The 26,755-nt window shown below is 43.6% G+C and overlaps 1 protein-coding gene across 1 annotated transcript in view; it reads left to right on the forward strand.

Moving 5' to 3' along the window:
- Nucleotides 1–14,096, forward strand: part of LOC144892646 (uncharacterized) — a 52,993-nt gene extending 38,897 nt beyond the window's left edge. The window contains exons 2-3 of the mRNA XM_078780397.1: nt 11,026–11,085; nt 11,610–14,096. Coding sequence (XP_078636523.1) covers nt 11,633–13,279 — 1,647 coding nt within the window. The 5' untranslated portion in view covers nt 11,026–11,085; nt 11,610–11,632 and the 3' untranslated portion in view covers nt 13,280–14,096. The remainder of the gene's footprint in view (nt 1–11,025; nt 11,086–11,609) is intronic.
- Nucleotides 14,097–26,755: the final 12,659 nt, after the last annotated feature.

The raw sequence follows: 26,755 nt of genomic DNA on the forward strand, positions 1-26,755 counted from the left end.
AAGGCATAACTAGTTCCACACGGGCGCGGCCGCACGCTAGGCCTGAAACCAAAATTACTAATTAAATCAAACGGAACGTCAAAAAAACAAGAAAATGAACCAACTCGGTTCAGATGACCAAAACAAAACAAAAATACAAACGAAAACGGAGGAGGATGAGGAGCAATGTGGAAAAGTAGCCCAGCTCGAGGAGCAGCAAAATGGCATAGTAGTAGGAATAACAGTAGTAGTAGTAGTAGTAGTAGTAGTAGTAGTAGTAGTATGAAAATGTAACCAAGTTGCGACCCAGACGCCATTACCGCTTCTCTCCCCTACGTGGCTATTATAGGAACTTAGCCCCGAGTCGCGAAGCGCAGTCCTGAGACATTTATCATGCTTTATCCACGTGTATGCTTAGAATGGTAAGGGAACCACTTTTCATGCAGCTTGCTTGCGTGCTTATCTGATACTCTTATTGCTTATATGCTTGGCATATATTGATCCTATGATTGCTAATTCTCTTTCAGATATTGCTCGTGTTTGATTCAGATTAAACTCACCTTCTGAGACCTGTTGTAGACCTGATTATTTTACAACACTTAATCTGAATCGAGCTATTACCATCATCCAAGATCAACATGACCCACAAACTTTTACAGCTGCCCACGTTTGGTGCGGATCCACAAACTGCGGAAGCTCCGAGCCAGCTCAAGCACTGGCTCAGTCTGCTGACCAGCTACCTGCAAGGGCATCCCGACATCAACAACGATGTGAAGCGCACAGTGCTGAACTCCCATGTGACCCACGTCGTCCACGACGACATATCTCATTGTGCGACATTCGATGATGCCGTGACTGAACTGCGCGCCATCAAAATCAAGCCGCGGAATGTTATTCACATGCAGTATCAGCTCGCCTCCAGGAAGCAGGACGCTTCGGAGTCCCTCACTCATTTTGCCCAAGAATTGCGGCGTCTTGGCAAAGAATGTGCTCATGAGACCCGAACCCACGAGCAAATGTGTGATGATTTAATGCGAGACGCTTTCATTTCTGGACTTTACTCTATGAGCATCCGGCGACGTCTGCTGGAAGAACCTAACCTGACGCTGAAACAGGTCCTCGATCAAGCTATTGTGCTTTTTGAAGCTCAGGCACAATCTGAGGTGTATGGACGGCCTTACATTACAGCGGGGCACACTGAAGAGCGGCGCTCGGAGACCGAAGCTGCTACGGATGTCGCTGCTCCCGACACACAGCCCGAAGCGGCTGAGGCACTCGGAGCCAAAGGTACGAGCCTCGCCGCGACTACCTTGGCCGGGAGCAACGCTAAGTGCTTCTTCTGCGGAAATATAAATCATCTCCGTGCTGCTTGCCCGGCGCGTGAAGTTTCTTGTCATTCTTGTGGCCGGAAGGATCACTTTGCCAAAGTATACCGATCGGGGCGCGCGCAGCACTCCCGACCAACATTGGCTGGCATCAACTCGACGCGCATGGCACGCGCATCACCCCAGGCCATTCCGGTGCAGCCCGAACCTCAGGGGCTGACCAGAGTCGTCGTTCCAGTCCTGATCGAAGGGACCACAGCTGGAGCTTTGGTCGACACGGGATCGACCGAGAGTTACGTCAATATGGGTCTCGTCCACCGTCACGGGTGGCCTATCCTCGGAGGATCGCGCAGAATCTACATGGCATCGCAAGCTTTATGGATGCGGACAAGGGGTGAATGTCGTGTTAAGTTAGTTATTAATGGTAAAATGTACACTGATGTTCGCCTAATGGTACTGCCCACCTTATGTGCCGAAGTTCTATTAGGGCACGATTTTCTCGAGCGCCACGGTCGCTTAGAAATGACCTTTGGGGGAGATGACACGCTCTCGGTATGCGCCCTGGCAGGAATGTCTATTGAACCGATGACTTTGTTTCCGAACCTGACTTCGGATTGCGCCCCAATTGCGATCAAATCCCGGCGCGACTCCCGGGCTGATACTCAATTCATTTCTGAGGAGACGAGCAAACTCCTCCGCGAAGGCATTATCGAGCCCAGCCGTTCTCCTTGGTGTGCACAAGTTTTGGTCATGCGATCTGAAAATCATCGCAAGTGCATGGTAATCGATTATTTGCAAACCATTAACAGATTTACGCTTCTGGATGCCGAGCCGCTACCAGGATTGGATTCTCTGGTTCGACAGGTCGCCCAATATGGCGTGTACAGCACTCTCGATCTCCGGTGCGCGTATCATCAAATCCCTATAGCGGCAGACGACAAAATTTATACAGCTTTTGAATCCGGACAGAGGTTGTATCAGTTTACGCGTCTTCCTTTCGGAATAACGAATGGGGTCTCGTGCTTCCAGAGAGCTATGGACGACATCGTTGCAAAAGAACAATTAACAGACGTTTTTGTGTATTTGGATAACCTAACGGTCTGCGGCTATGACCAGGCTCACCATGACACCAATTTGAAACGCTTCCTCCAGGTGGCGAGAAAGTATAGTCTGACGTTTATTGAGGACAAATGTCGCTACTCCTCTATGACGATTGATCTCCTGGGGTACACTGTGACCCAGGGAACCATAACACCTGACAAGGAACGTCTCCACCCTTTGCTCGACATGGCGCCGCCGCATGATCGTGCTTCTTTGAAGAGTGTCCTCCGGCTGTTTGCACATTGTTCAAAGTGGGTCGAAAGTTACTCCGAGAAGCTTCGTCCCCTCATTGATTGTAACACGTTCCCTCTCCCTCCCACTGCCAAGGTCGCCTTCCAGGCTCTGAAGTCGAACATAGCGGGCGTTGCTGTGTCTTCTATTGACGATAACGCTCCCTTTGTCCTTGAGAGTGACGCGTCGGATCACGCCATTGCTGCTACTCTCTCTCAAGGGGGGAAGCCTGTGGCGTTCTTCTCAAGGACGTTATCCTCCGCTGAGAAACGTCATTCTTCTGTGGAGAAGGAAGCGTATGCAATAGTTGAGGCGATACGTCGTTGGAGACCCCATTTGCTGGGTAAACGCTTCGATGTCATTACCGATCAGAAAAGTGTAGCTTTCTTGTATGACACAAGACATGCCCAGCGCATTAAAAACGAGAAAATCACTCGCTGGTGCATTGAGCTTGCCGATTATAGCTTTGGTATCAAGTATCACCCTGGGCGGGAGAATCACGCAGCAGACGCTTTATCCAGACCAGGTGTTTCTGCGAGTTTAAACTCCTCCGATGATTTATGCATTCTCCATGATACCTTGTGTCACCCTGGGGTGACCCGTCTGGTTCATTTTGTGCGAAGCCGCAATTTGCCCTACTCTGTCGAGGACGTTCGTCATTTATGTCGCTCTTGTCCTGTTTGCGGCGAACTCAAACCCCGCTTCTATGAACCCGACATGGGGACGCTGATTCAGGCTACTAAGCCCTGGGACTGATTGGTGATGGACTTCAAAGGGCCGCTACCTGCCTCCGGGGCATCTCGTTACCTCCTCACCATTGTGGACAAATACTCTAGATTCTCTTTTGCCTTCTCATACAGCGATATGTCTGCGGCTACGGTTATCCGATGTCTGCAATACCTGTTTTCGATGTTTGGGAATCCGGGGTATGTGCATACCAACCGAGGAGCGGTGCTCTTGTCACAGGAGGTGCGGGCCTTTCTGTTGCAGCGTAATATTGCATCTAGCTACACCACGCCGTACAGCCCTCTCGCTAATGGTTGCGTGGAGTGCTTTAATGGCACTATATGGAGGGCCATCTCTTTGGGCCTCAAGTCTCATGGCCTGTGACCGGACCAATGGACTGGTATGGTGCATGGGGCCCTTCATTCAATCCGCTCGCTCCTGTGCATGGCTACAAATGAAATTCCGCACGATCGTTTATTTTGTTACCAGCGTCGCACGGGATCTGTCCGCCCTCTGCCTGGGTGGCTCGCTCAGCCCGGTCCGGCCTTTCTCAAACGGGCGGTGCGCGCGAGCAAATATGACCCACTTGTTGACAAGGTTCAGATCCTTCAAACTAATCCTGATCATGCTCGAGTCCAACTGCCCGATGGACGCGAGTCCACTGTGTCGGTCCGTCAACTCGCACCCTGTGGGGATCCCGTTGGGACCGAGCTCTACTCAGGGAACCCGGTGTTAGGGAATTCGCCCTCGCGTCTACCCCTTCCCTCGCCCGAGCCGCCAGAGATAATTGCACCACCCCCATCACCGACGACTGAGAGTACTCCTGATGGAGTCGATCAAGATGCTGTTACCGAGGGCCCCGACGTGTACCGCATGCGCACGGGACGAGAGATTCACCACCCTGATCGTTTTGGCTGGTCGTGATGTAACTCTTATGTACTCAGCTGCGAACTGTAGTTATATGCTTGATGCTCACCGGCTTGCTAGCGAAGTTTTAAACCCAGGGAGAAATGTGATGAAAATGTATCCAAGTTGCGACCCAGGCGCCATTACCGCTTCTCTCCACTATGTGGCTATTATAAGAACTTAGCCCCGAGTCGCGAAGCGCAGTCCTGAGACATTTATCATGCTTTATCCACGTGTATGCTTAGAATGGTAAGGGAACCACTTTTCATGCAGCTTGCTTGCGTGCTTGACTATGATACTCTTATTGCTTATATGCTTGACATATATTGATCCTATGATTGCTAATTCTCTTTCAGATATTGCTGGTGTTCGATTCAGATTAAACTCACCTTCTGCGACCTGTTGTAGATCTGATTATTTTACAACACTTAATCTGAATCGAGCTATTGCCATCATCCAAGATCAACATGACCCACAAGCTTTTACAGCTGCCCACGTTTGGTGCGGACCCACAAACTGCGGAAGCTCCGAGCCAGCTCAAGCACTGGCTCAGTCTCCTGACCAGCTACCTGCAAGGGCATCCCGACATCACCGACGATGTGAAGCCGACGAATGTTATTCACACGCGCTACCAGCTCGCCTCCAGGAAGCAGGACGCTTCGGAGTCCCTCACTCATTTTGCCCAATAATTGCGGCGTCTTGGCAAAGAATGTGCTCATGAGACCCGAACGCTCTTTTTTATTATTATCCATTTTCTTCCTCTTCTTAATTGTCATGGGAAAAAACATTATATCTTTAGAACCATCTTGGGCCATTTTCTCTAAAATGAAAAACATTGGAATTATTTTTTAAGCCTGTCTATGTTTTTTTCTGATTTGGCACTTTTTACATAGGTCTGTGTAAGGATGGAATATTTTCCCGGTTAATAGAAATAACTTTCCTGTTTTTCATCTCAACATTTTGTACAAATAACTACATGGTGGTAGAGCCTCGTAAACCTAATGGCAGAGAATGGGGCACTTACAATAAGTCGGAATTGCATCAAAGGCAATAATTAATGTAGGGCAGGAATACATCAATCTTCCGTTGAGTTTTAGAAGAGGAGGGCAATGTAAACTGTTTTCTTGGCTCCTTACTTGGCTTTACCCACTCCACCACCAAGCTGCACGAGTGATTACATACTGTACAGCGATATTTCAGCCATATCCATGCCAATAAGCAGTTCCTGTCCTTTTGTTCCACTCATACTGTGCTCATGTACTTAAGTAAACATCCTGGAATGCAATCTCACAAGAAACAATGATAATTTTCAGAAGTTAGTCTCATTTACCGCAGTGCTAGCCACAGTTCCAGTTCACATCTCTGCATTGAGAAATCAGGCTGATTTTATAATTAATCAGCTCCTCTCACATCTGTCCCTGATCATTGGTATCGAATGCATCTTGAAACTTAAAATGAATGCGATTTAGGCTTGCAAAACTCATAATCTCGTTTATATTGCGGTATACACCTTTGAACATGGTGGTGAGAATTATGTTTTTGTTTGCAATGAAAAACTGGAACGGCACTCAGTAGAGTGCATACCTCCACCAGGCTGAAAAGTTTACATTTTGTATCCCACTGCTGGGTGGGATCTGCATCCGGACATTATAGTCCATGGGCCCGGACCCGAAATTTCACTAATTGGTACCACCCGAGGTGGCAAGTTCTAGTAATGATTTTTGGAAAGGTGCATGTATGTGGGATACATGCTGATGTGATAGCAATTCTGGACTGGTAGCTTAGTGGTAGTTATCAGCTATTTTATACCCGCACCCTGTGAAAAGGCGTTCGACGGTTCGGATTGATTTAGTCCATGTGTGAAATTTTGGGTACGGGCCCATGGACTAATTGGGCATATTAATCAGAAAGTACTGAGACAACGTAGATCCCAAAATTATCGCTTTATGTCTTATTTTAAACATACAATCTTCACATAGTGTAATTTTGGAATACAACAGCTACTATAATACACGTACGTGATTGTTATGGAAATTGTCACATAAACATGTCACAACATGAAAAGGTCACAACACATATTAATCAAACGGTTTTCTGAATCAAGGGAAAGAAAGTCCAGAGGCTGTACTGAGCTCATCTGCTGAGCCCATCTCAAGTACATGTATGCCACAATAGCTATAAACAGTACTAGTACTCAAATGTTATACAAAATGGTTGGAAATCACATACTAACAGAACTAACAGACTGTAGGCTATGTACCCGGTATGGTCAGGTAGTGCTTCACATAAAGATGAAATGACACAACACATTATCAAAATGTCTACATGTCTACATGTATTCTGAGGGTGTTTCCAGGGAAAGCACGTCCTGTGCTCTTCAGAATAATACTGAGTATGTCAATGTACCAAACTAGCGATATCATAGTCAGTCATCGAACTGCTCGTCTTCATCGGAGTCTCCGAGTTCGAAGGATTCTTCATCTTCCTGTTGTTTCTGGTTACTGCAGGTTTGTAGCTTGCACATGTCTGTGCATGACAGTCCATTGGTCAGGCATGTGCATTTTGGCAATTTGCAGGAACGCACACACTTGCAAGCTAAGAGTTCCAAGACCACATCTGGTGCTGGTGGTGAACGCATCCAGTGGATGGCGAGCTTGCCATCTTCATCCACTGTCCATCCATGCTCGGTAGGGTTTGGCACCGCTGGGCGAGCCTGCAGACAGCACTTCCATATTGCTGCCTGGTAGTTGGCTCGTAGGACGTGCATGAAGAGACAGTCTCTACATGGTGGCAACTGGCTGGACTCGACTCCTCCCCTCTTTGCGCAGAAGAGCTGGTAGCGCAGTTCGTTGACCTCACCAGTCCTAGCAGCTGCACTATACATGCGACAGATGAACTGCTGTACCTTCTCAAATAGTTCTGGGTTGACATCCCATGACTGACCAAGCTGTCTAAACGTCTCCTGGTAGTTACTGTCGTTCCTCACCAGCTTCAGTGCTATCAGCTTCCCACGGCCAGCGAATGCGCTCACAGTGTCACACCCTGTAAAGGCGTGTAGCCCAACCAGGCTGTCACACATGCTGTCTCCAATTGAGGTTGCCAGTTTGCTGATGTCGACAAACCGTGTGCGGTTCTGTGTGCCACATTTCTGGTAGAGGGGGCAGGGGATCTCCTTCTGGAAGGCTACACAGAGCACCATGACATCAGTGTCCTCAGCTGTGACTACGACTGCCTTTGAGCCAGCATTTGCAGCATGCAATGCATGCAGGAGCAGACGGGTATCCGCTTCTTCTTGTGTCGACTGCAGCTCTGACACTTCCACCCATTCATTTTCTGTTATCTTGTAGCATGTTTCCTCACAAGTCACATACAGTTCCTTGTCATGCAGCATCTCTTGGAACCTTGGGAGTTTCCACTGCTCCACCAGGAACTTGATGAGGCTGGTCTTGTTGCAGGCGCTACACAGGAACTTTCTCCATTGCTGGATGTTGTGCCCCCCTGCAAGGCTCTTGTACTGAAGGGCTGTGCTTGCACCACGGTTGAGCCTTTCAGCATCTTTGATCGAAGGCTGGCGGTAAACATCAAATACCATGTCAACCCTCTGACTCTGTCCACACTCATGCAGGACCCTAGACAAGGCCACCTCTGCTAGCTGTGCAAAGGTTTTGTTGTTTCCATTAATCTTTTGCACCAGACTCATCCCATCAATGATGCACGTCGAAGGTGTTGGGATAGTGTCTGCAGGAGATACATTCTTCTCAAGCTCCCTGGCAACTGCGGCCTTGTTCGTCTTTCGTAGGGATCCATCAGCATTTGCCAGTGCCCACGGTAACGGACCTAGTGGGTGGGCCAGGACATCCTTCATGTTCACCTTTCTGCTCTCAGCGACAAGGATCATATGGCTGAACAGTTTTCGATCTGCCTTCAGAACAACATCTTGTGCTTTCTTTCCACGGGATGTCTTTGTGGTGACATTGGCGAATGTCTTCAGGCTTTGCTTGGACATCTTGTCGTGGAATTTGACAGATGGTTGATCCTCATCTAACCTTGTCTTCTTGAATGTCTGGTACGCTTCTTCTCCTATTTCAAGCGCCTTCAGAAGGTCCCTGGCCACGTCGGGTGGAGCCATGGTGCCAGTGGACAGACCAATCAGGTCAGTGTTGTCAGGGAACATTGGATTCAGCCAGTTGTTTTCCATGAGATCTATGAGGGACTTGACAGCAGTTTCGTCTTTCCTGATCCTTGGAGCATGTATATCTGGATGAGACAGTTTGGAACTGCCCTGACCTATCATGTCCCTCAGTGCTCTCAGATACATGGTCCTGTACTCAGCTGTCAGGTAGTACTTGCTCACAGCCCCTGGTTTCAAGCTGAACCCCTTTGTCCCTCCTGCCGTCATGTATCTGAGATTTGCTAAGATATTTAAGCATGTTACATTGTCTATTCAGCTAAAAAAATGATTTGGAAGATGATACTAGTAACAACAGCGCGGAGTTGCGGTATCGCGATTAATGCAAAAACAGCTTTCCTGCAAGAAAAATGAAAAAGCTACCCATTTGGAATTGCTATCACATATTATTTTACTTATATGGGTGTAACAAATAAATTGGCACCATGGAACTTTTGCCACCTCGGGTGGTACCGATATCTGGTCTGGCCCATGGACTATTAATCAAAATCGAATCGGCTTGTTTTTATCACCTACCCAACTCGTCAAATAAGTTTTGTCACAATCCATCCACAACTTTTGGAAATATCATGCTACAGTCACGTGAAAAAGTAAGTACACCCCATGTAAAGTTTTGACTTTTTCAACATATTTCAACATACAGCGATTTGATCTTCTATTCAACAATATTGATAGATAAAGGTGATATAATATAACAAATATCATGTAACATTTACATTTTGTAGTCCATTGTATAATTTAAATAAACATAAATGCAAATTTCGCATGTGGAAAAAGTAAGTACACCCTTGGATCTAATAGGTGGTATTGCCCCCTTTGGCAGAAACAACCTCAAGTAGGCGTTTCTTATAACTGTCTACCTGTCTCTGACATCGACTGGGAGAAATTTTTGCCCACTTCTCCATGCAGAATTCTTTCAGCTGTGCGATGTTTGAGGGGTTTCTTGCATGCACAGCTCGTTTTAAATCCGCCCACAACATCTCGATGGGATTTAGATCCGGGCTTTGACTTGGCCATTCCAGAACCCTCCATTTCTTTCTTTTCAGCCATTCCTTGGTGGATTTACTGGTATGTATAGGGTCATTGTCATGTTGCATGGTCCACCTTCGGTTGAGCTTCAACCTTCCGACAGATGGCCTCACATTATCCTCAAGCACCCTCTGGTACAATGAAGAATTCATAGTGGATTCTATGATGGTGAGCTGCCCATGCCCTGATGCAGCAAAGCTGCCCCAAACCATAATATTTCCACCACCATGCTTTACAGTTGGTATCAGGTTCTTGTGGTCAAATGCTGTCTTTGGTTTTCGCCAAACATGTCTTCTGGTACTATGACCAAATAGCTCTAACTTTGTTCCAAAAGTTCCAAAAGTGCCCGCTTGAAAGCCCGCTTGGAGCCCGCTTGGAGTTTGCAAAAAAGCACATAAAGGACTCTCACACTGTGAGAAACAAGATGCTGTGGGCTTTCATGTGTCTTTCACTGTAGTGCGGGAGCCCAGAAACATTTGTTTCACATCTCGAGTACAAAAGGTTTGAGGCCTGGAATATATGCATCTATGATAGGAGACCCCAAAAAGGCAATTCTTAAGTTCTGCAATTCTGCACAGCAACCAGGGGGCGCCACCAAAGACCCCTAAATGTGACTCTTAATTCACAATTTGAGTACATCTTTCAAACTTGTCTTAAAATGTTCTCTATAGGAGTGGAAATCAGAATTCCCAATTCTTAAGTTTTCAATTTGTGTATTAGGTCGCTTAAGAACGACCTAATTAATGCTAATTAACGCTAATTAGCATTTTTAATTCACAATTTGAGTACATCCATGAAACATATGGCAATGTATTCCTTAGGTCATCCTAAATCAAGATCAGTCATTCTTAAGTATCCATTTCATGTATTAACCCACTTAAGAACGCAAAATGTACTCATTGACCCCGTCCCTGGCAAGGTGAGTGTTAATTCACAATTTGAGTACATCTTTCAAATTGGTCCCAAACTGTTCAGTAGATCATCGTGAATCAAGAACAGCAATTCTTATGTGTCCATTTCATGCATCAACCCACTTAAGAATGCAGTCAGTATTGTAACGGAATTTGGGTTGTCACTGGCTGCTATCCCCCCTCCACTCCCTGGCTGGCCCTCCCTTATATGCAAGGGAGGGGCTGGAGTGCTGACCTGAGGGCAGGCCCCAAGTAGACACCCACACCAGTGCTGAGCATGCACACACCTGTCTGGCTGGCCGGATCGAGGGTGTTCAGTTTTGGTTAAGGAAGGAGTTTTGGCCTCCCAGCCAATGGGGAGGCTTCTTCCCTAACTTGAGCCAATTACACCCTAAACAGGAAGTGCCTCTCTACAGAAATGACTGTCCTGCAGTGAATAACTGGGACCAATATACAACATTGTTTGGGGAATAATAACCAGTGACTTAAAGGGAAATATTAACACATTATCAATCCAGGTTTGTGACACTATCTTGAGGGACGAACTTTCTGGGACACCCTGTAGAGGGAGTTGTCGGTTTATCATAGGACCTAATCATGGGGAATCTCCTGCTCTTTCCCTCCATAGATTCTCTGAATCGGCTGCAGAATGTCTGATGTTGCCTGCAATGCCTAGATCACTGCTTAGGTAAGTCAACAAATAGGGTTAGGGTTTGGGGTTAGGTGGCAAAACCCCGGCAGAGGTTGTAGAAGGTGACGACTCCTTGGATGGACATAAATGTGGGGCATTGCTATGGTGAACATCACTGGCGGCTTTAACAGGTGGCGTTTGGGATGAGATGGCGGTAAAGTTCTTGTAACAAGAAACATGGTAACCCTAACCCTAACCCTAACCCTAACCCAACCCTAACCCTAACCCTAACCCAACCCTAACCCTAACCCAACAAACAATACTATGCTGTAGGCCTAATAAGCATTCGGGGCCGATACAGAATTATGTAGCCCTAGGCCTAGGTGGCGCGCAGGAAATGTCCAGGCAGATGAGGGTATCCAAAGTTCTGTATGCATACCGATTTCAGGTTCGAACCACAGCTGAGTAGAAAATAATGACTTATTGCCTCAAAATTTGAAATAACTTCTTTTGGATTTCACTGACCAAAACTGACTGACTCGCCATGCTCACTGACCACCCGCTGTGATTTTATTTTTCAGACAATGATTTGAAACATGCAACCATGGAATCGGCCACCAATACTACGCCTACTGTCCAGCCTACTGTCCAGCCTACTGTCCAGCCTACTGTTTCATCATTGGAACGCAGATGTATTCTTCACATCCAACGCAGTGCAGACAAGAAAGCTCGTCCAGACGTTCTACCTTTCAAGGATACGCAATGGGAAGCAGTAGAAACAGCAGCAGCTAATAGACGGCAAAAGCAACATTTCCAGGACTCTGTCTATTGTGGTGTAGTTCAGAGATTGCCTACGTCTCCTGCTGAAATGGATGGTTACCATGTTTCTTGTTACAAGAACTTTACCGCCATCTCATCCCAAACGCCGCCTGTTAAAGCCGCCAGTGATGTTCACCGTAGCAATGCCCCACATTTACGTCCATCCAAGGAGTCGGCACCTTCTACATCATCTGCCGGGATTTTGCCACCTGTTTGTCTATTCTGTGAGAAAAAGATAAAACGACTCAAAGGTGGAAGCGTCGAACTGTTGGGAAGATGTGAAACCATTGAAGCCGGTGTATCGATCCAAAATGCAGCAAAGACATTAAATGACAGTAAGGTTATTCCAAAAGTAGTTGATACGGATTTAATTGCCAAGGAGGCCCACTACCATCATTCATGTAAAAGTGGGTATTTGTTGTCAGCCAATCGAGTTTCCCAAAAGGACACACGTGAAACAAAAACGCCTTCTGAGACCAGTGTGTTGGACATTTTTGCATACATTGAGCAATCTGTAATAATAGACAACAGACCTGAACTTCTTAATTCTGTATATGAACGTTATCTTGATATTTGTTCGGCATCCGCAGAAACGCCCAGGGGAAGCGCCTTCAGCCTCTCTAGGACATTGATGAGTCACTTCAAAGCGCGCATAAAGATACAGAGTTCACTTGGGAAAAGGCTTGGAAACATCTTATATAATGCAGAAACCGCAGATGATGCAATTCGTGTTGTATATGATTACACATCTACTGATGAGAGAACAATCGCCAAAGCAGCATTGCTTTTGCGCAACCAGTTGCTCAAGGTTGAAAAGGTCGACCTTCCTGAATGTCCGACATTGGAGGATTTAAGAAACGGGGACTCGTCACCCCCAAAACTTGTAGTAGATTTTTTCAATATTTTGTACGGAGGGCTAAAACCAGAGCGATATACAGAGTCAGTAAAGCGCCGCGCAAATTCGTCTAGTCAGGATGCCTTGTTCATTGTACAACGGGGTCGCGCAAAACCTGCAAAACATGTAGCTCTTGGTATGAGTGTTAAGTCGGTCACTGGCAGTAAAAAAATGGTTCAAGTCCTGAACAGGTTTGGTCACTGTTTAAGCTACAACACATTGGAAGAAGTTGAAACTGCCACAGCTGAATCCATTCAAGAACAGAAGCTTGCTTGTCCAAAAGGAACAGTCGTAGGTAAACCAGTCGGATTAGCCTTCGACAATTTCGATGAGATGACTCAAACCATGTCTGGAGCCAATTCGCTGCACGATACCATGGGTATTCTGTACCAAAATGTGCCAGCACCTGATGAAGAACGTGAAGCATCTGCTGTCATGGCAGTTTCAACCTCAACTAGTGCTCGGCAAGTAAAGACAGGCAAAAGGAAGAGAACCCTTGAGAGTACAGATACTGCACTCCAGCCATATTGGAGCTGATGCCAGTAGTATTCCTCCATGCGAAAGAGAGGTTGCTGCCCACATAAAGCGTGTATCGCTTGTTTCAAGAATGTGGGCCAATGCTGACCAGCCAATCATCCAGCAACACCCATCAGAGGATGACGGATGGGAACTAGTGGGAGATCAATATAAACCCATCTGGTTTGAGGGAGACCAACTTCCGGAGTCGCTCGTTCCAGATGATGAAGAATTAGCTGATGCTGACGATGATGAGGTCCTAGCGCAGTCATCTTCTGATGAAGAGGACGTTGAAGGAGATGGTGATGATGGTGATGTGTAGGTTTACAATCGACCAAACCTGTTCATACGATTATATTCAGTACGGTACATATCCAAAGCATCCTGACAGGGAATTTGTAATGTTTTTGAAATTTTAAGCAAAATAATGTTAGGAATGTTGGATAAAACAACATATATACAATCATGTTGATGTTTGAGATAAATTCAATAATTTTTCGTTGATATAGTTAGTTGAGTTTTTACATACATTAAAATTTGTTTTTAGTTCAGGGTAATTAGCTTAAACATGTTAAATAGTTTATAAGCGATAGTCAGAGATAAAACAGCAATATCGCTAATAGAGTAAAAGTTAGACATTAGGTATTAATTTTTATAAAATTAACATTAAAAATTGTTTTTTGTTCCGAGATTTGAGATTTAATTGTTGATGGGCGGTAGAACCAGGACGCCAATTTACTACATGACTTACTATGATCTGATTTTGAAGCATAATTCATGCATACTAAGTACATTTTTGTGTAGTTTATAAAAAAATAAAACATTGTGTTTGTATACAATCTATGTTTCTCCTTTTTGTCAGTGTGCATTCTTAAGTGGGTTAATACATGAAATGGATACTTAAGAATGACTGATCTTGATTTAGGATGACCTAAGGAATACATTGCCATATGTTTCATGGATGTACTCAAATTGTGAATTAAAAATGCTAATTAGCGTTAATTAGCATTAATTAGGTCGTTCTTAAGCGACCTAATACACAAATTGAAAACTTAAGAATTGGGAATTCTGATTTCCACTCCTATAGAGAACATTTTAAGACAAGTTTGAAAGATGTACTCAAATTGTGAATTAAGAGTCACATTTAGGGGTCTTTGGTGGCGCCCCCTGGTTGCTGTGCAGAATTGCAGAACTTAAGAATTGCCTTTTTGGGGTCTCCTATCATAGATGCATATATTCCAGGCCTCAAACCTTTTGTACTCGAGATGTGAAACAAATGTTTCTGGGCTCCCGCACTACTGAGGAGAGTGAAAGGTTCCGTCTGGCCACTCTGCCATAAAGCTCCAAACGGTGGAGTGTTGCAGTGATGGTTGTCCTTCTGGAAGTTTCTCCCATCTCCACACAGGATCTCTGGAGCTCAGCCAGAGTGACCATCGGGTTCTTGGTCACCTCTCTTACCAAGGCCTTTCTCCCCCAATTGCTTAGTTTGGCCGGGCGGCCAGCTCTAGGAAGAGTCCTGGTTGTTCCAAACTTCTTCCGTTTAAGAATTATGGAGGCCACTGTACTCTTGGGAACCTTCAATGCAGCAGAATTTTTTTGTAGGCTTCCCCAGATCTGTGCCTCGACACAATCCTGTCTCTGAGCTCTGCAGGCAGTTCCTTCGACCTCATGGCTTGGTTTTTGCTCTGATATGCATTTTCAGCTGTGAGACCTCATATAGACAGGTGTGTGCCTTTCCAAATCATGTCCAATCAATTAAATTTACCACAGGTGGACTCCAATCAAGGTGTAGAAACATCTCAAAGATGATCAAGAGAAATGGGAGGCACCTGAGCGAAATTTATATTGTCATCGCAAAGGGTCTGAATACTTATGTCAATGTGATATTTCAGTTTTTTCTTTTTAATAAATTTGCAAAACTTTCTAAAATCCTGTTTTCTATTTGTCATTATGGTGTATTGAATGTAGATTGATGAGGGAAAAAATGAATTTAAACGATTTCAGCATCAGGCTGCAACATAACAAAATGTGAAAAAGTGAAGGGGTTTGAATACTTTCTGAATGCACTATAGTTTTGGCCCTGTCTCTCAATGGTGACGAATTACTCTTTAAAATTTCGTATCCGGATTCGAATCTGGATTTTCATCAACATCTAATCAATTCGTCCTTATCATATACCCAACGTCTCCACCAAATTTAATTTGAATCCGTCTACAACCTTTTGAGATATCCTTTTGAGACAGACAGTGGTGAAAACATATCCTCCATCCACCTTGAGTGGAGGAAGTAATCATTCAAGGAAGTTGGTGTTATCTTGAAACATGTTTCTTTCACTCATGGCCAACATTATGTTGCAATTTCTTGAGTTGGAAGTTGAAAAAAACTTGTCGATATTGGCTCCAAATAGCAGAACAAGAAATGTCGTTTCTCCAGAAATCCTGCAATAGCACTTTAGAAAGCTGAAGTTGACAATAGCACTTCAGAAAACTTAAGTTAAAAAAGTAAAATTGGTGCTATCACATTTAGTTTTAAAGTGCACTCCTGAATTTATATGCCGCGCAAATGGAAATGACAATCATCCAAAAGGACAACAAAGTTGTGATGCAAAGAAGGCAAAAGTCTTTAACATCGAAAATCATAGAAAAATACCAGCACATCCCAAAGTGTGCGCATGAAAACAAAAATGAGATTTAAACATTTCATCACTCAGTAAAGAGTCAAACATTGTCAACAGAAAGCTTTCAAATTTTCCATGTAAACATTTGAAGTTCCAGCTGGATAACAATCATCAAAATATTTTGAAGAAACCAGTTTGGTACAATAAATTAGGGCAATGACTGACTGGGGGTTGGACAAAATGTGTTTGCATTCTCATTTCACTTTTCTTGATGCAATTTAGAGTCAGTTACTTTATTGTCCTTTCCTGTAATCTATAAAATAACCATGAACATCTGGATTGAAGTACTCTTGTCCCGTCACTGTGGATGGATACTTTTGCTTGTTTTCAATAACATATTGTCGGACCTCGTCATTCGGTGTCCCAACATCCGTGGGTTCCGCGTATTCGCCGATGATAAAATGCGACCTGCTTCTACATTCGCGGCCCTGTGTCCCGCCTATTCGCGGTTTTTCGCGGGAGCAAAAAAAAACTTCCCACCCACCCACCTACTTACTTGGTACTGAGTTGATTATCCCTTTTCACCTGTGGGTAGGTTTCTCAGGTTAATATAATAATAGTCTTTTCTGTTTAAGGAAAAAGCCTGGTTCATAGAGACGATCGCAAACTCTCCGCATGAGGAGGATGAAGGAAGAAAGAAAATTATAGATGGCCAGATAAGATATCATGGGGAGTCGGATTGCTTGGTTTCTTACATAATTTTTTTTCATTTATTTTTGATCATAAACCACGAGTGATTACTTAATTATATATCTATTGTAAGTTTTAAGTCTCATGATTCCTTTCATCTGCACACAATTAATGTGTAATTCTCTCCCCTGTAATATGGTGTAAATCTTGCGCCAATTAGCAAGGTTGGTTCATGGAACGTAAGTAAAAAGGAACTTTTATTTTGAATCTAAAATAATCTGTGATACCAGTACTGTATGTTTAAAATTATGCAATTTAAACTCAACATCTATCTTCATAAGATCATACAAAATACTGTATCATTCTGTCACTCGAGCTTTTGAGTCTCACTATCTGCCTTGACCTTTCCTGGGAAAACCACATTTCCAAGCTGACCTCCAAAGCCAGTTTCCAACTGGGCAACCTCCGTCGTCCGAAGTTATTTCTTGGTACTACCGAGCTTCTCACCACCTACCAAGCTCTTATCCGCAGCTTGATGGAATACTGCTCTCCCCTCTGGGCTGGTGCTCCTGCCTCACACCGAGCTCGGCTTCATGCTGTAGAAACTAAAGCTTTCAGAATCATTGGAATCTCCTGCGATGAAGCTAAATCTGAGGGCATCTCACTCTCCCATCTCACTGCAGGTAGGTTGGTGGTCTTTCTGTCTTCTACTGACTCCTCATGCTGGATGTCATTGTTTGCTTCTCGAATTAGGGTGGAGGTATAAGGGTGGAGGTTTATGTGATGTTATATAGACATGCCAGATGTCATTGTTGGCTTGTATAAGGATGGAGGTTTATGTGATGTTATATAGACATGCTAGATATCATTGTTGGCTTGTATAAGGGTGGAGGTTTATGTGATGTTATATAGACATGCCAGATGTCATTGTTGGCTTGTATAAGGGTGGAGGTTTATGTGATGTTATATAGACATGCTCAATGTCATTCTTGGCTTGTATATGGGTGGAAGTTTATGTGATGTTATATAGACATGCCAGATGTCATTGTTGGCTTGTATAAGGGTGGAGGTTTATGTGATGTTATATAGACATGCTAGATGTCATTGTTGGCTTGTATAAGGGTGGAGGTTTATGTGATGTTATATAGGCATGCTGGATGTCATTGTTGGCTCGTATAAGGGTGAAGGTTTATGTGATGTTATATAGACATAATAGATGTCATTGTTGGCTTGTATAAGGGTGGAGGTTTATGTGATGTTATATAGACATGCTAGATGTCATTGTTGGCTTGTATAAGGGTGGAGGTTTATGTGATGTTATATAGACATGCTCGATGTCATTGTTGGCTTGTATAAGGGTGAAGGTTTATGTGATGTTATATAGACATGCTAGATGTTATTGTTGTCTCGTATCAGGGTGGAGGTATATGTGATGTTATATAGACATGCCAGATGTCATTGTTGGCTTGTATAAGGGTGGAGGTTTATGTGATGTTATATAGACGTGCTCCATGTCATTGTTGGCTTGTTTAAGGGTGGAGGTTTATGTGATGTTATATAGACATGCTATATGTCATTGTTGTCTCGTATCAGGGTGGAGGTTTATGTGATGTTATATAGACATGCTCTATGTCATTGTTGGCTTGTATAAGGGTGGAGGTTTATGTGATGTTATATAGACATGCTATATGTCATTGTTGGCTTGTATAAGGGTGGAGGTTTATGTGATGTTATACAGACATGCTATATGTCATTGTTGTCTCGTATCAGGGTGGAGGTTTATGTGATGTTATATAGACATGCCCGATGTCATTGTTGGCTTGTATAAGGGTGGAGGTTTATGTGATGTTATATAGACATGCTAGATGTTATTGTTGTCTCGTATCAGGGTGGAGGTATATGTGATGTTATATAGACATGCCAGATGTCATTGTTGGCTTGTATAAGGGTGGAGGTTTATGTGATGTTATATAGACATGCTATATGTCATTGTTGGCTTGTATAAGGGTGGAGGTTTATGTGATGTTATACAGACATGCTATATGTCATTGTTGTCTCGTATCAGGGTGGAGGTTTATGTGATGTTATATAGACATGCCCGATGTCATTGTTGGCTTGTATAAGGGTGGAGGTTGATGTGATGTTATATAGACATGCTCGATGTCATTGTTGTCTCGTATCAGGGTGGAGGTTTATGTGATGTTATTTCGACATGCTAGATGTCATTGTTGGCTTGTATAAGGGTGGAGGTTTATGTGATGTTATATAGACATGCTAGATGTCATTGTTGGCTTGTATAAGGGTGGAGGTTTATGTGATGTTATACAGACATGCTATATGTCATTGTTGTCTCGTATCAGGGTGGAGGTTTATGTGATGTTATATAGACATGCTAGATGTCATTGTTGGCTTGTATCAGGCTGGAGGTTTATGTGATGTTATATAGACATGCGATATGTCATTGTTGTCTCGTATCAAGGTGGAGGTTTATGTGATGTTATATAGACATGCTAGATGTCATTGTTGGCTTGTATAAGGGTGGAGGTTTATGTGATGTTATATAGACATGCTATATGTCATTGTTTGCTTGTATAAGGGTGGAGGTTTATGTGATGTTATATAGACATGCTAGATGTCATTGTTGGCTTGTATAAGGGTGGAGGTTTATGTGATGTTATATAGACATGCTAGATGTCATTGTTGGCTTGTATAAGGGTGGAGGTTTATGTGATGTTATATAGACATGCTATATGTCATTGTTGGCTTGTATAAGGGTGGAGGTTTATGTGATGTTATATAGACATGCTAGTTGTCATTGTTGGCTTGTTCCAGGGTGGAGGTTTATGTGATGTTATATAGACATGCTTTATGTCATTGTTCGCTTGTATAAGGGTGGAGGTTTCTGTGATGTTATATAGACATGCTCGATGTCATTGTTGGCTTGTATAAGGGTGGATGTTTATGTGATGTTATATAGACATGCTATATGTCATTGTTGTCCCGTATCAGGGTGGAGGTTTATGTGATGTTATATAGACATGCTAGATGTCATTGTTCGCTTGTATAAGGGTGGAGGTTTATGTGATGTTATATAGACATGCTATATGTCATTGTTTGCTTGTTTCAGGGTGGAGGTTTATGTGATGTTATATAGACATGCTATATGTCATTGTTCGCTTGTATAAGGGTAGAGGTTTATGTGATGTTATATAGACATGCTCGATGTCATTGTTGGCTTGTATTAGGGTGAGGTTTATGTGATGTTATATAGACATGCTATATGTCATTGTTCGCTTGTATAAGGTTGGAGGTTTATGTGATGTTATATAGACATGCTAGATGTCATTGTTGGCTTGTATAAGGGTGGACGTTTATGTGATGTTATATAGACATGCCAGATGTCATTGTTGGCTTGTATAAGCGTGGAGGTTTATGTGATATTATATCGACATGCTAGATGTCATTGTTGGCTTGTATAAGGGTGGAGGTTTATGTGATGTTATATAGACATGCTAGATGTCATTGTTCGCTTGTATAAGGGTAGAGGTTTATGTGATGTTATATAGACATGCTCGATGTCATTGTTGGCTTGTATTAGGGTGAGGTTTATGTGATGTTATATAGACATGCTATATGTCATTGTTGGCTTGTATAAGCGTGGAGGTTTATGTGATATTATATAGACATGCTAGATGTCATTGTTGGCTTGTATAAGGGTGGAGGTTTATGGGATGTTATATAGACATGCTAGATGTCATTGTTGGCTTGTATATGGGTGGAGGTTTATGGGATGTTATATAGACATGCTAGATGTCATTGTTCGCTTGTATATGGGTGAAGGTTTATGTGATGTTATATAGACATGCTATATGTCATTGTTCGCTTGTATATGGGTGGAGGTTTATGTGATGTTATATAGACATGGTAGATGTCGTTGTTGGCTTGTATAAGGGTGGAGGTTTATGTGATGTTATATAGGCATGCTGGATGTCATTGTTGGCTTGTATAAGGGTGAAGGTTTATGTGATGTTATATAGACATGCTAGATGTCATTGTTGGCTTGTATAAGGGTGGAGGTTTATGTGATGTTATATAGACATGCTAGATGTCATTGTTGGCTTGTATAAGGGTGGAGGTTTATGTGATGTTATATAGACATGCTAGATGTCATTGTTGGCTTGTATAAGGGTGAAGGTTTATGTGATGTTATATAGACATGCTAGATGTCATTGTTGTCTCGTATCAGGGTGGAGGTATATGTGATGTTATATAGACATGCTAGGTGTCATTGTTGGCTTGTATAAGGGTGGAGGTTTATGTGATGTTATATAGACATGCTAGATGTCATTGTTCGCTTGTATATGGGTGGAGGTTTACGTGATTTTATATAGACATGCTAGCTGTCATTGTTGGCTTGTATAAGGGTGGAGGTTTATGTGATGTTATATAGACATGCTATATGTCATTGTTGGCTTGTATAAGGGTGGAGGTTTATGTGATGTTATATAGACATGCTAGATGTCATTGTTCGCTTGTATATGGGTGGAGGTTTACGTGATGTTATATAGACATGCTAGCTGTCATTGTTGGCTTGTACTGTGTAAGCATGTCATTGTTGGCTTGTATGGTGTAAGCATGTCATTGTTGGCTTGTACTGTGTAAGCATATCATTGTTGGCTTGTACTGTGTAAGCATGTCATTGTTGGCTTGTATGGTGTAAGCATGTCATTGTTGGCTTGTACAGTGTAAGCATATCATTGTTGGCTTGTACTGTGTAAGCATGTCATTGTTGGCTTGTATGGTGTAAGCATGTCATTGTTGGCTTGTACTGTGTAAGCATGTCATTGTTGGCTTGTACTGTGTAAGCATGTCATTGTTGGCTTGTACTGTGTAAGCATATCATTGTTGGCTTGTACTGTGTAAGCATGTCATTGTTGGCTTGTACTGTGTAAGCATGTCATTGTTGGCTTGTACTGTGTAAGCATGTCATTGTTGGCTTGTACTGTGTAAGCATGCCATTGTTGGCTTGTACTGTGTAAGCATGTCATTGTTGGCTTGTACTGTGTAAGCATGTCATTGTTGGCTTGTACTGTGTAAGCATGTCATTGTTGGCTTGTACTGTGTTGGCATGCCATTGTTGGCTTGTACTGTGTAAGCATGTCATTGTTGGCTTGTACTGTGTAAGCATGTCATTGTTGGCTTGTACTGTGTAAGCATGTCATTGTTGGCTTGTACTGTGTAAGCATGTCATTGTTGGCTTGTACTGTGTAAGCATGTCATTGTTGGCTTGTACTGTGTAAGCAGGTCAATGTTGGCTTGTACTGTGTAAGCAGGTCATTGTTGGCTTGTACTGTGTAAGCATGTCATTGTTGGCTTGCACTGTGTAAGCATGGCATTGTTGGCTTGTATGGTGTAAGCATGTCAGTGTTGGCTTGTACTGTGTAAGCAAGTCATTGTTGGCTTGTATTGTGTAAGCATGTCATTGTTGGCTTGGACTGTGTAAGCATGCCATTGTTGGCTTGTACTGTGTAAGCATACAATTGTTGGCTTGTACTGTGTAAGCATATCATTGTTGGCTTGCACTGTGTAAGCATGGCATTGTTGGCTTGTATGGTGTAAGCATGTCAGTGTTGGCTTGTACTGTGTAAGCATGTCATTGTTGGCTTGTATGGTGTAAGCATGTCATTGTTGGCTTGTACTGTGTAAGCATGTCATTGTTGGCTTGTACTGTGTAAGCGTGCCATTGTTGGCTTGTACTGTGTAAGCATGCCATTGTTGGGTTGTACTGTGTAAGCATGCCATTGTTGGGTTGTACTGTGTAAGCATGTCATTGTTGGCTTGTACTGTGTAAGCATGGCATTGTTGGCTTGTACTGTGTTTGCATGGCATTGTTGGCTTGTACTGTGTAAGCATGTCATTGTTGGCTTGTACTGTGTAAGCATGACATTGTTGGCTTGTACTGTGTAAGCATGGCATTGTTGGCTTGTACTGTGTTAGCATGGCATTGTTGGCTTGTACTGTGTAAGCATGTCATTGTTGGCTTGTACTGTGTAAGCATGTCATTGTTGGCTTGTACTGTGTAAGCATGTCATTGTTGGCTTGTACTGTGTAAGCATGCCATTGTTGGCTTGTACTGTGTAAGCATGCCATTGTTGGCTTGTACTGTGTAAGCATGTCATTGTTGGCTTGTACTGTGTAAGCATGTCATTGTTGGCTTGTATGGTGTAAGCATGTCATTGTTGGCTTGTACTGTGTAAGCATGCCATTGTTGGCTTGTACTGTGTAAGCATGCCATTGTTGGCTTGTACTGTGTAAGCATGCCATTGTTGGCTTGTACTGTGTTAGCATGGCATTGTTGGCTTGTACTGTGTAAGCATGTCATTGTTGGCTTGTACTGTGTAAGCATGTCATTGTTGGCTTGTACTGTGTTAGCATGGCATTGTTGGCTTGCACTGTGTAAGCATGGCAGTGTTGGCTTGCACTGTGTAAGCATGGCAGTGTTGGCTTGTACTGTGTAAGCATGTCATTGTTGGCTTGTACTGTGTAAGCATGCCATTGTTGGCTTGTACTGTGTAAGCATGCCATTGTTGGCTTGTACTGTGTAAGCATGCCATTGTTGGCTTGTACTGTGCAAGCATGTCATTGTTGGCTTGTACTGTGTAAGCATGTCATTGTTGGCTTGTACTGTGTAAGCATGTCATTGTTGGCTTGTACTGTGTAAGCATGGCATTATTGACGCGGATTCAATTGTCGATTGTATTTTTGTAAGATTCAACTTGCAAGTCGACAAAAATCCTTCGTGTTCGACTTGGCACTCCTACCATTTGCTTTCCTTCAAATTGATTGCTTTGGTCTATTGTCGTTACACCCATAATTCGCTTCCAATTCTGTCAAACATCAAATAGCCAAATGTTTCTTTGGTTTCTGCAGATCTATTCAATACTCTCGCCATACGCCTACACAAAGCCAAACAATTCCTGCTCATATGTCTGTTCCTTTTTTTTTTTATTTCATCCTTCGCTGTGCTGTATTTGGAAAATACTTCTCCTTTGCATAGGAAAGCTCAATTTTATAAACAACAATAACAGCAACAACCGTTGCCATAATGGTTGCAATGTATCCATGGTACCCCTTAACTGCTCAATATACCACGGTCCTGTGGTATTTTGTGATGAGCACAAAAGACCAAGGACTCTCTTTTTGAAGTGTCTGTATTTCCGTTCACTTTCACCAGGGGGCGGCTCATGACAATACAATAGCATTTTATTTACCCATTTTATCCATTTGAGTGTCCTGCGTAGGAGTGGCGCCCCGACCAGGACTTTTTGTTTTTGTTTGTACAACATCGAGGCTCGTGTAAGAGCTAACATGAATCACAAAAAGACAAACTGACACATAAAACATATGAGAAAGGGAGTGGGAGACAAGATGGGGGAGAGAGAGGGAAACACATAAGTACAACATTTGAGAGCAGGGACATCGGGAGATCTGTGGGAGGGAGAGGGCTTGGGGGGGAGGCATGGTAAGGCGGGGAGGGGGGGGGGGGGGTGGGAGAGGTATAAAACACATGTACACTGCTAGGACTTCCAGGAAAGAATTTCGGAATATAAAAAAAGTGGATCTTTTTCTTTTTCTTTTTTTGTTTGTTTGTTTTTGTATACTGAATCGAGGCTCGTGAAAGAGCTGACATTTACTTCACAAACAAATCAACCAGACAAACAAAATATATAAAAAGAGGGAGCAGAAGACAAGAGAAGGGGAAGCACACAAACACTTGAGAACACACAACATTTAAGAGCAGGGAGATGTGTGGGAGGGAGAGGGCTTTGGGGGAGGAGGCGTGGGAAGGGGGGGGGGGGGGGTGGGAGAAGTATAAAACACAAGGACACCAAGGACTTCCAGGACAGAAGATGGTATTTCAAAAAAGTGGATTTGGGGTGAAATTAGCGGGGATAGAAAAGATCAAGGTTTTGGATGGGGGAGGATAAGAGATGGTGGTGAACAGCTGTTTTAAAGACCTGGAGGGTGGAGTGGGATTGAAGAGAGTGAGGGAGTTTGTTCCAGAGGCGGGAGAAAAGAGGAATGAAGGAGTGAAGGTGAGCAGAGAGTCTTGATTTTGGCAGTTTAACCATAAGAGGGTTGCAGGCAGATCTTGTGTGACCTGTAGGAATATTTGCGGGACAGAGCCCAGAGAGAGCTGGGGGGGGGGGGGTCAAGGTCAGAGAGGAGTCGGTAGAAGACGGAAAGACCACCAACCTGCCTGCGGTGAGTGAGTGAGTGGCCCTTGGAGTTAGCTTCATCGCGGGAGATTCCAATGATTCTGAATGCTTTGGTTTCAACAGCATGAAGACGAGCTAGGTGTGAGGCAGGAGCACCAGCCCAGAGGGGAGAGCAGTATTCCATCGAGCTGCGGATGAAAGCCTTGTATGTGGTGAGGAGCTCAGGTGTGCCAAGGAAGGACTTCGCATGACGGAGGATGCCCAGTCGGCGACTGGCTTTGGAGGCCAGATTTGAAATGTGGTTTGCCCAGGAAAGATCATCTGGGGTGAATTAACGGGTATAGAAGAGATCAAGGTTTTTGATGGGGGATTGGAGATTGGAGATAAGACCTGGAGGGAGGGGTGGGATTGGAGAGAGTGTGGGAGTTTGTTCCAGAGGCGGGAGAAAAGAGGAATGAAACGGTGAAGGTGAGCAGAGAGCCTAGATTTTGGCAGTTTAACCATAAGAGGGTTGCTGGCAGATCTTGTGCGACCTGAAGGAATATTGGGGGGGATAGAGCACAGAGAGAGCTGGGGGAGCAAGGCCGGAGAGGAGTCAGTAGAAGACAGAAAGACCACCAACCTGCCTGCGGTGAGTGAGTGAAAGGCCCTCGGAGTTAGCTTCAACGCGGGAGATTCAAATGATTCTGAAAGCTTTGGTTTCAAAAGCGTGAAGCCGAGCTTGGTGTGAGGCAGGAGCACTATAATTGTGCCCTATAGCCAAATAACTGCTTCGGCAGACATATGCATCTGAAGATGAAGGAGTGGTCATCATCGCCGCCTTATATTCCATTGGGATGAAGAGGGTAATTAGTAAGTAGTAATACATCTTCCCATTTTCCAAAGTGTAAAAAAAACTATTATAAAAATAATACAAGGAGTTTAATAACTTTCCAAGTGATCAATTTGTATTTCGATATTAGCTTAACATTAATAACATAAAACATGAATCATGATCATGCACTACAAAAATCTATCTAATAATAACAATCTATCTTATCTACCCAATCATAAATTTCTGAATAGCCAAATATTATAGAAGTTTGCCTGGCAAGCTCATAATAAACGTATTAAAGAAACGTCATGTCAATTTTACGAGTCGATACAACGAGTCTAACAATTTTCGTGGTAATTGATTGGAGAGTTGGAATATTGTGATTGCGAGTTGTGTTTTGACGCCCTGGTTGTCCGGCCGGATTGTATGCGACATCGTCATTTTGCAGATGGTGTCTGTGCATTCGGGCAGAGTTAGCCTGCTTCTTATTACCTGCACTGCTGCCTGGAATGGTCATTGTGGTTGTGACGGAATTGTTTGCCAGATGGCGTCTGATCGATGCACCTTCTTAGTAGGGCATGCTCATTAATGACCTGCCCTGAGATCCATTTATCATCTGTTGCTCCAAATCGACTGTCTGATCTGTCTGAAGTGCGACGAGCTGATTAGCACTTTTTGCATCTTTGCTGCCTGGCTGGCAGACCATCTAGCACCGTGGTTCCCAACCTGGGGGCCATGGTGTATTTCTCGGGGGGCCATGGGGTAATTTGAACCATACCAAAAATTAAATATTGTTTTTTGGTTTTTTAAATATTGTTTTGACTTTGATATTGTTTTGTTTCTTTCCTATTGCAGATTTGACTTTATGGCTTCTGGGAGTAAAAAAAGAAAGTATCTTGACGAATACATAAAGCTTGGATTCACGTCCATTACCGTGTCTGGCCAAGAGAAACCACAATGTGTGCTGTGTCACAAGGTTTTGAGTACTGAATGTATGAGGCCAATCAAGTTGAAGTTGCACCTCGAGACGAATCACGCACAACATGCAAAGCAGGATCCCGAATTTTTCAAGCGGCATGAAAGAAATTTAAAGCGACAGAAGTTGGATGAGGGAGGAGCTTTTCAACAACAAAATGTAGCAACTGTCCAGGCTTCTT

This window comes from Myxine glutinosa, chromosome 1 (genome assembly GCF_964187855.1).
Source record: "Myxine glutinosa chromosome 1, kmMyxGlut1.1, whole genome shotgun sequence".
NCBI classification, from domain to species: Eukaryota; Metazoa; Chordata; class Myxini; order Myxiniformes; family Myxinidae; genus Myxine; species Myxine glutinosa.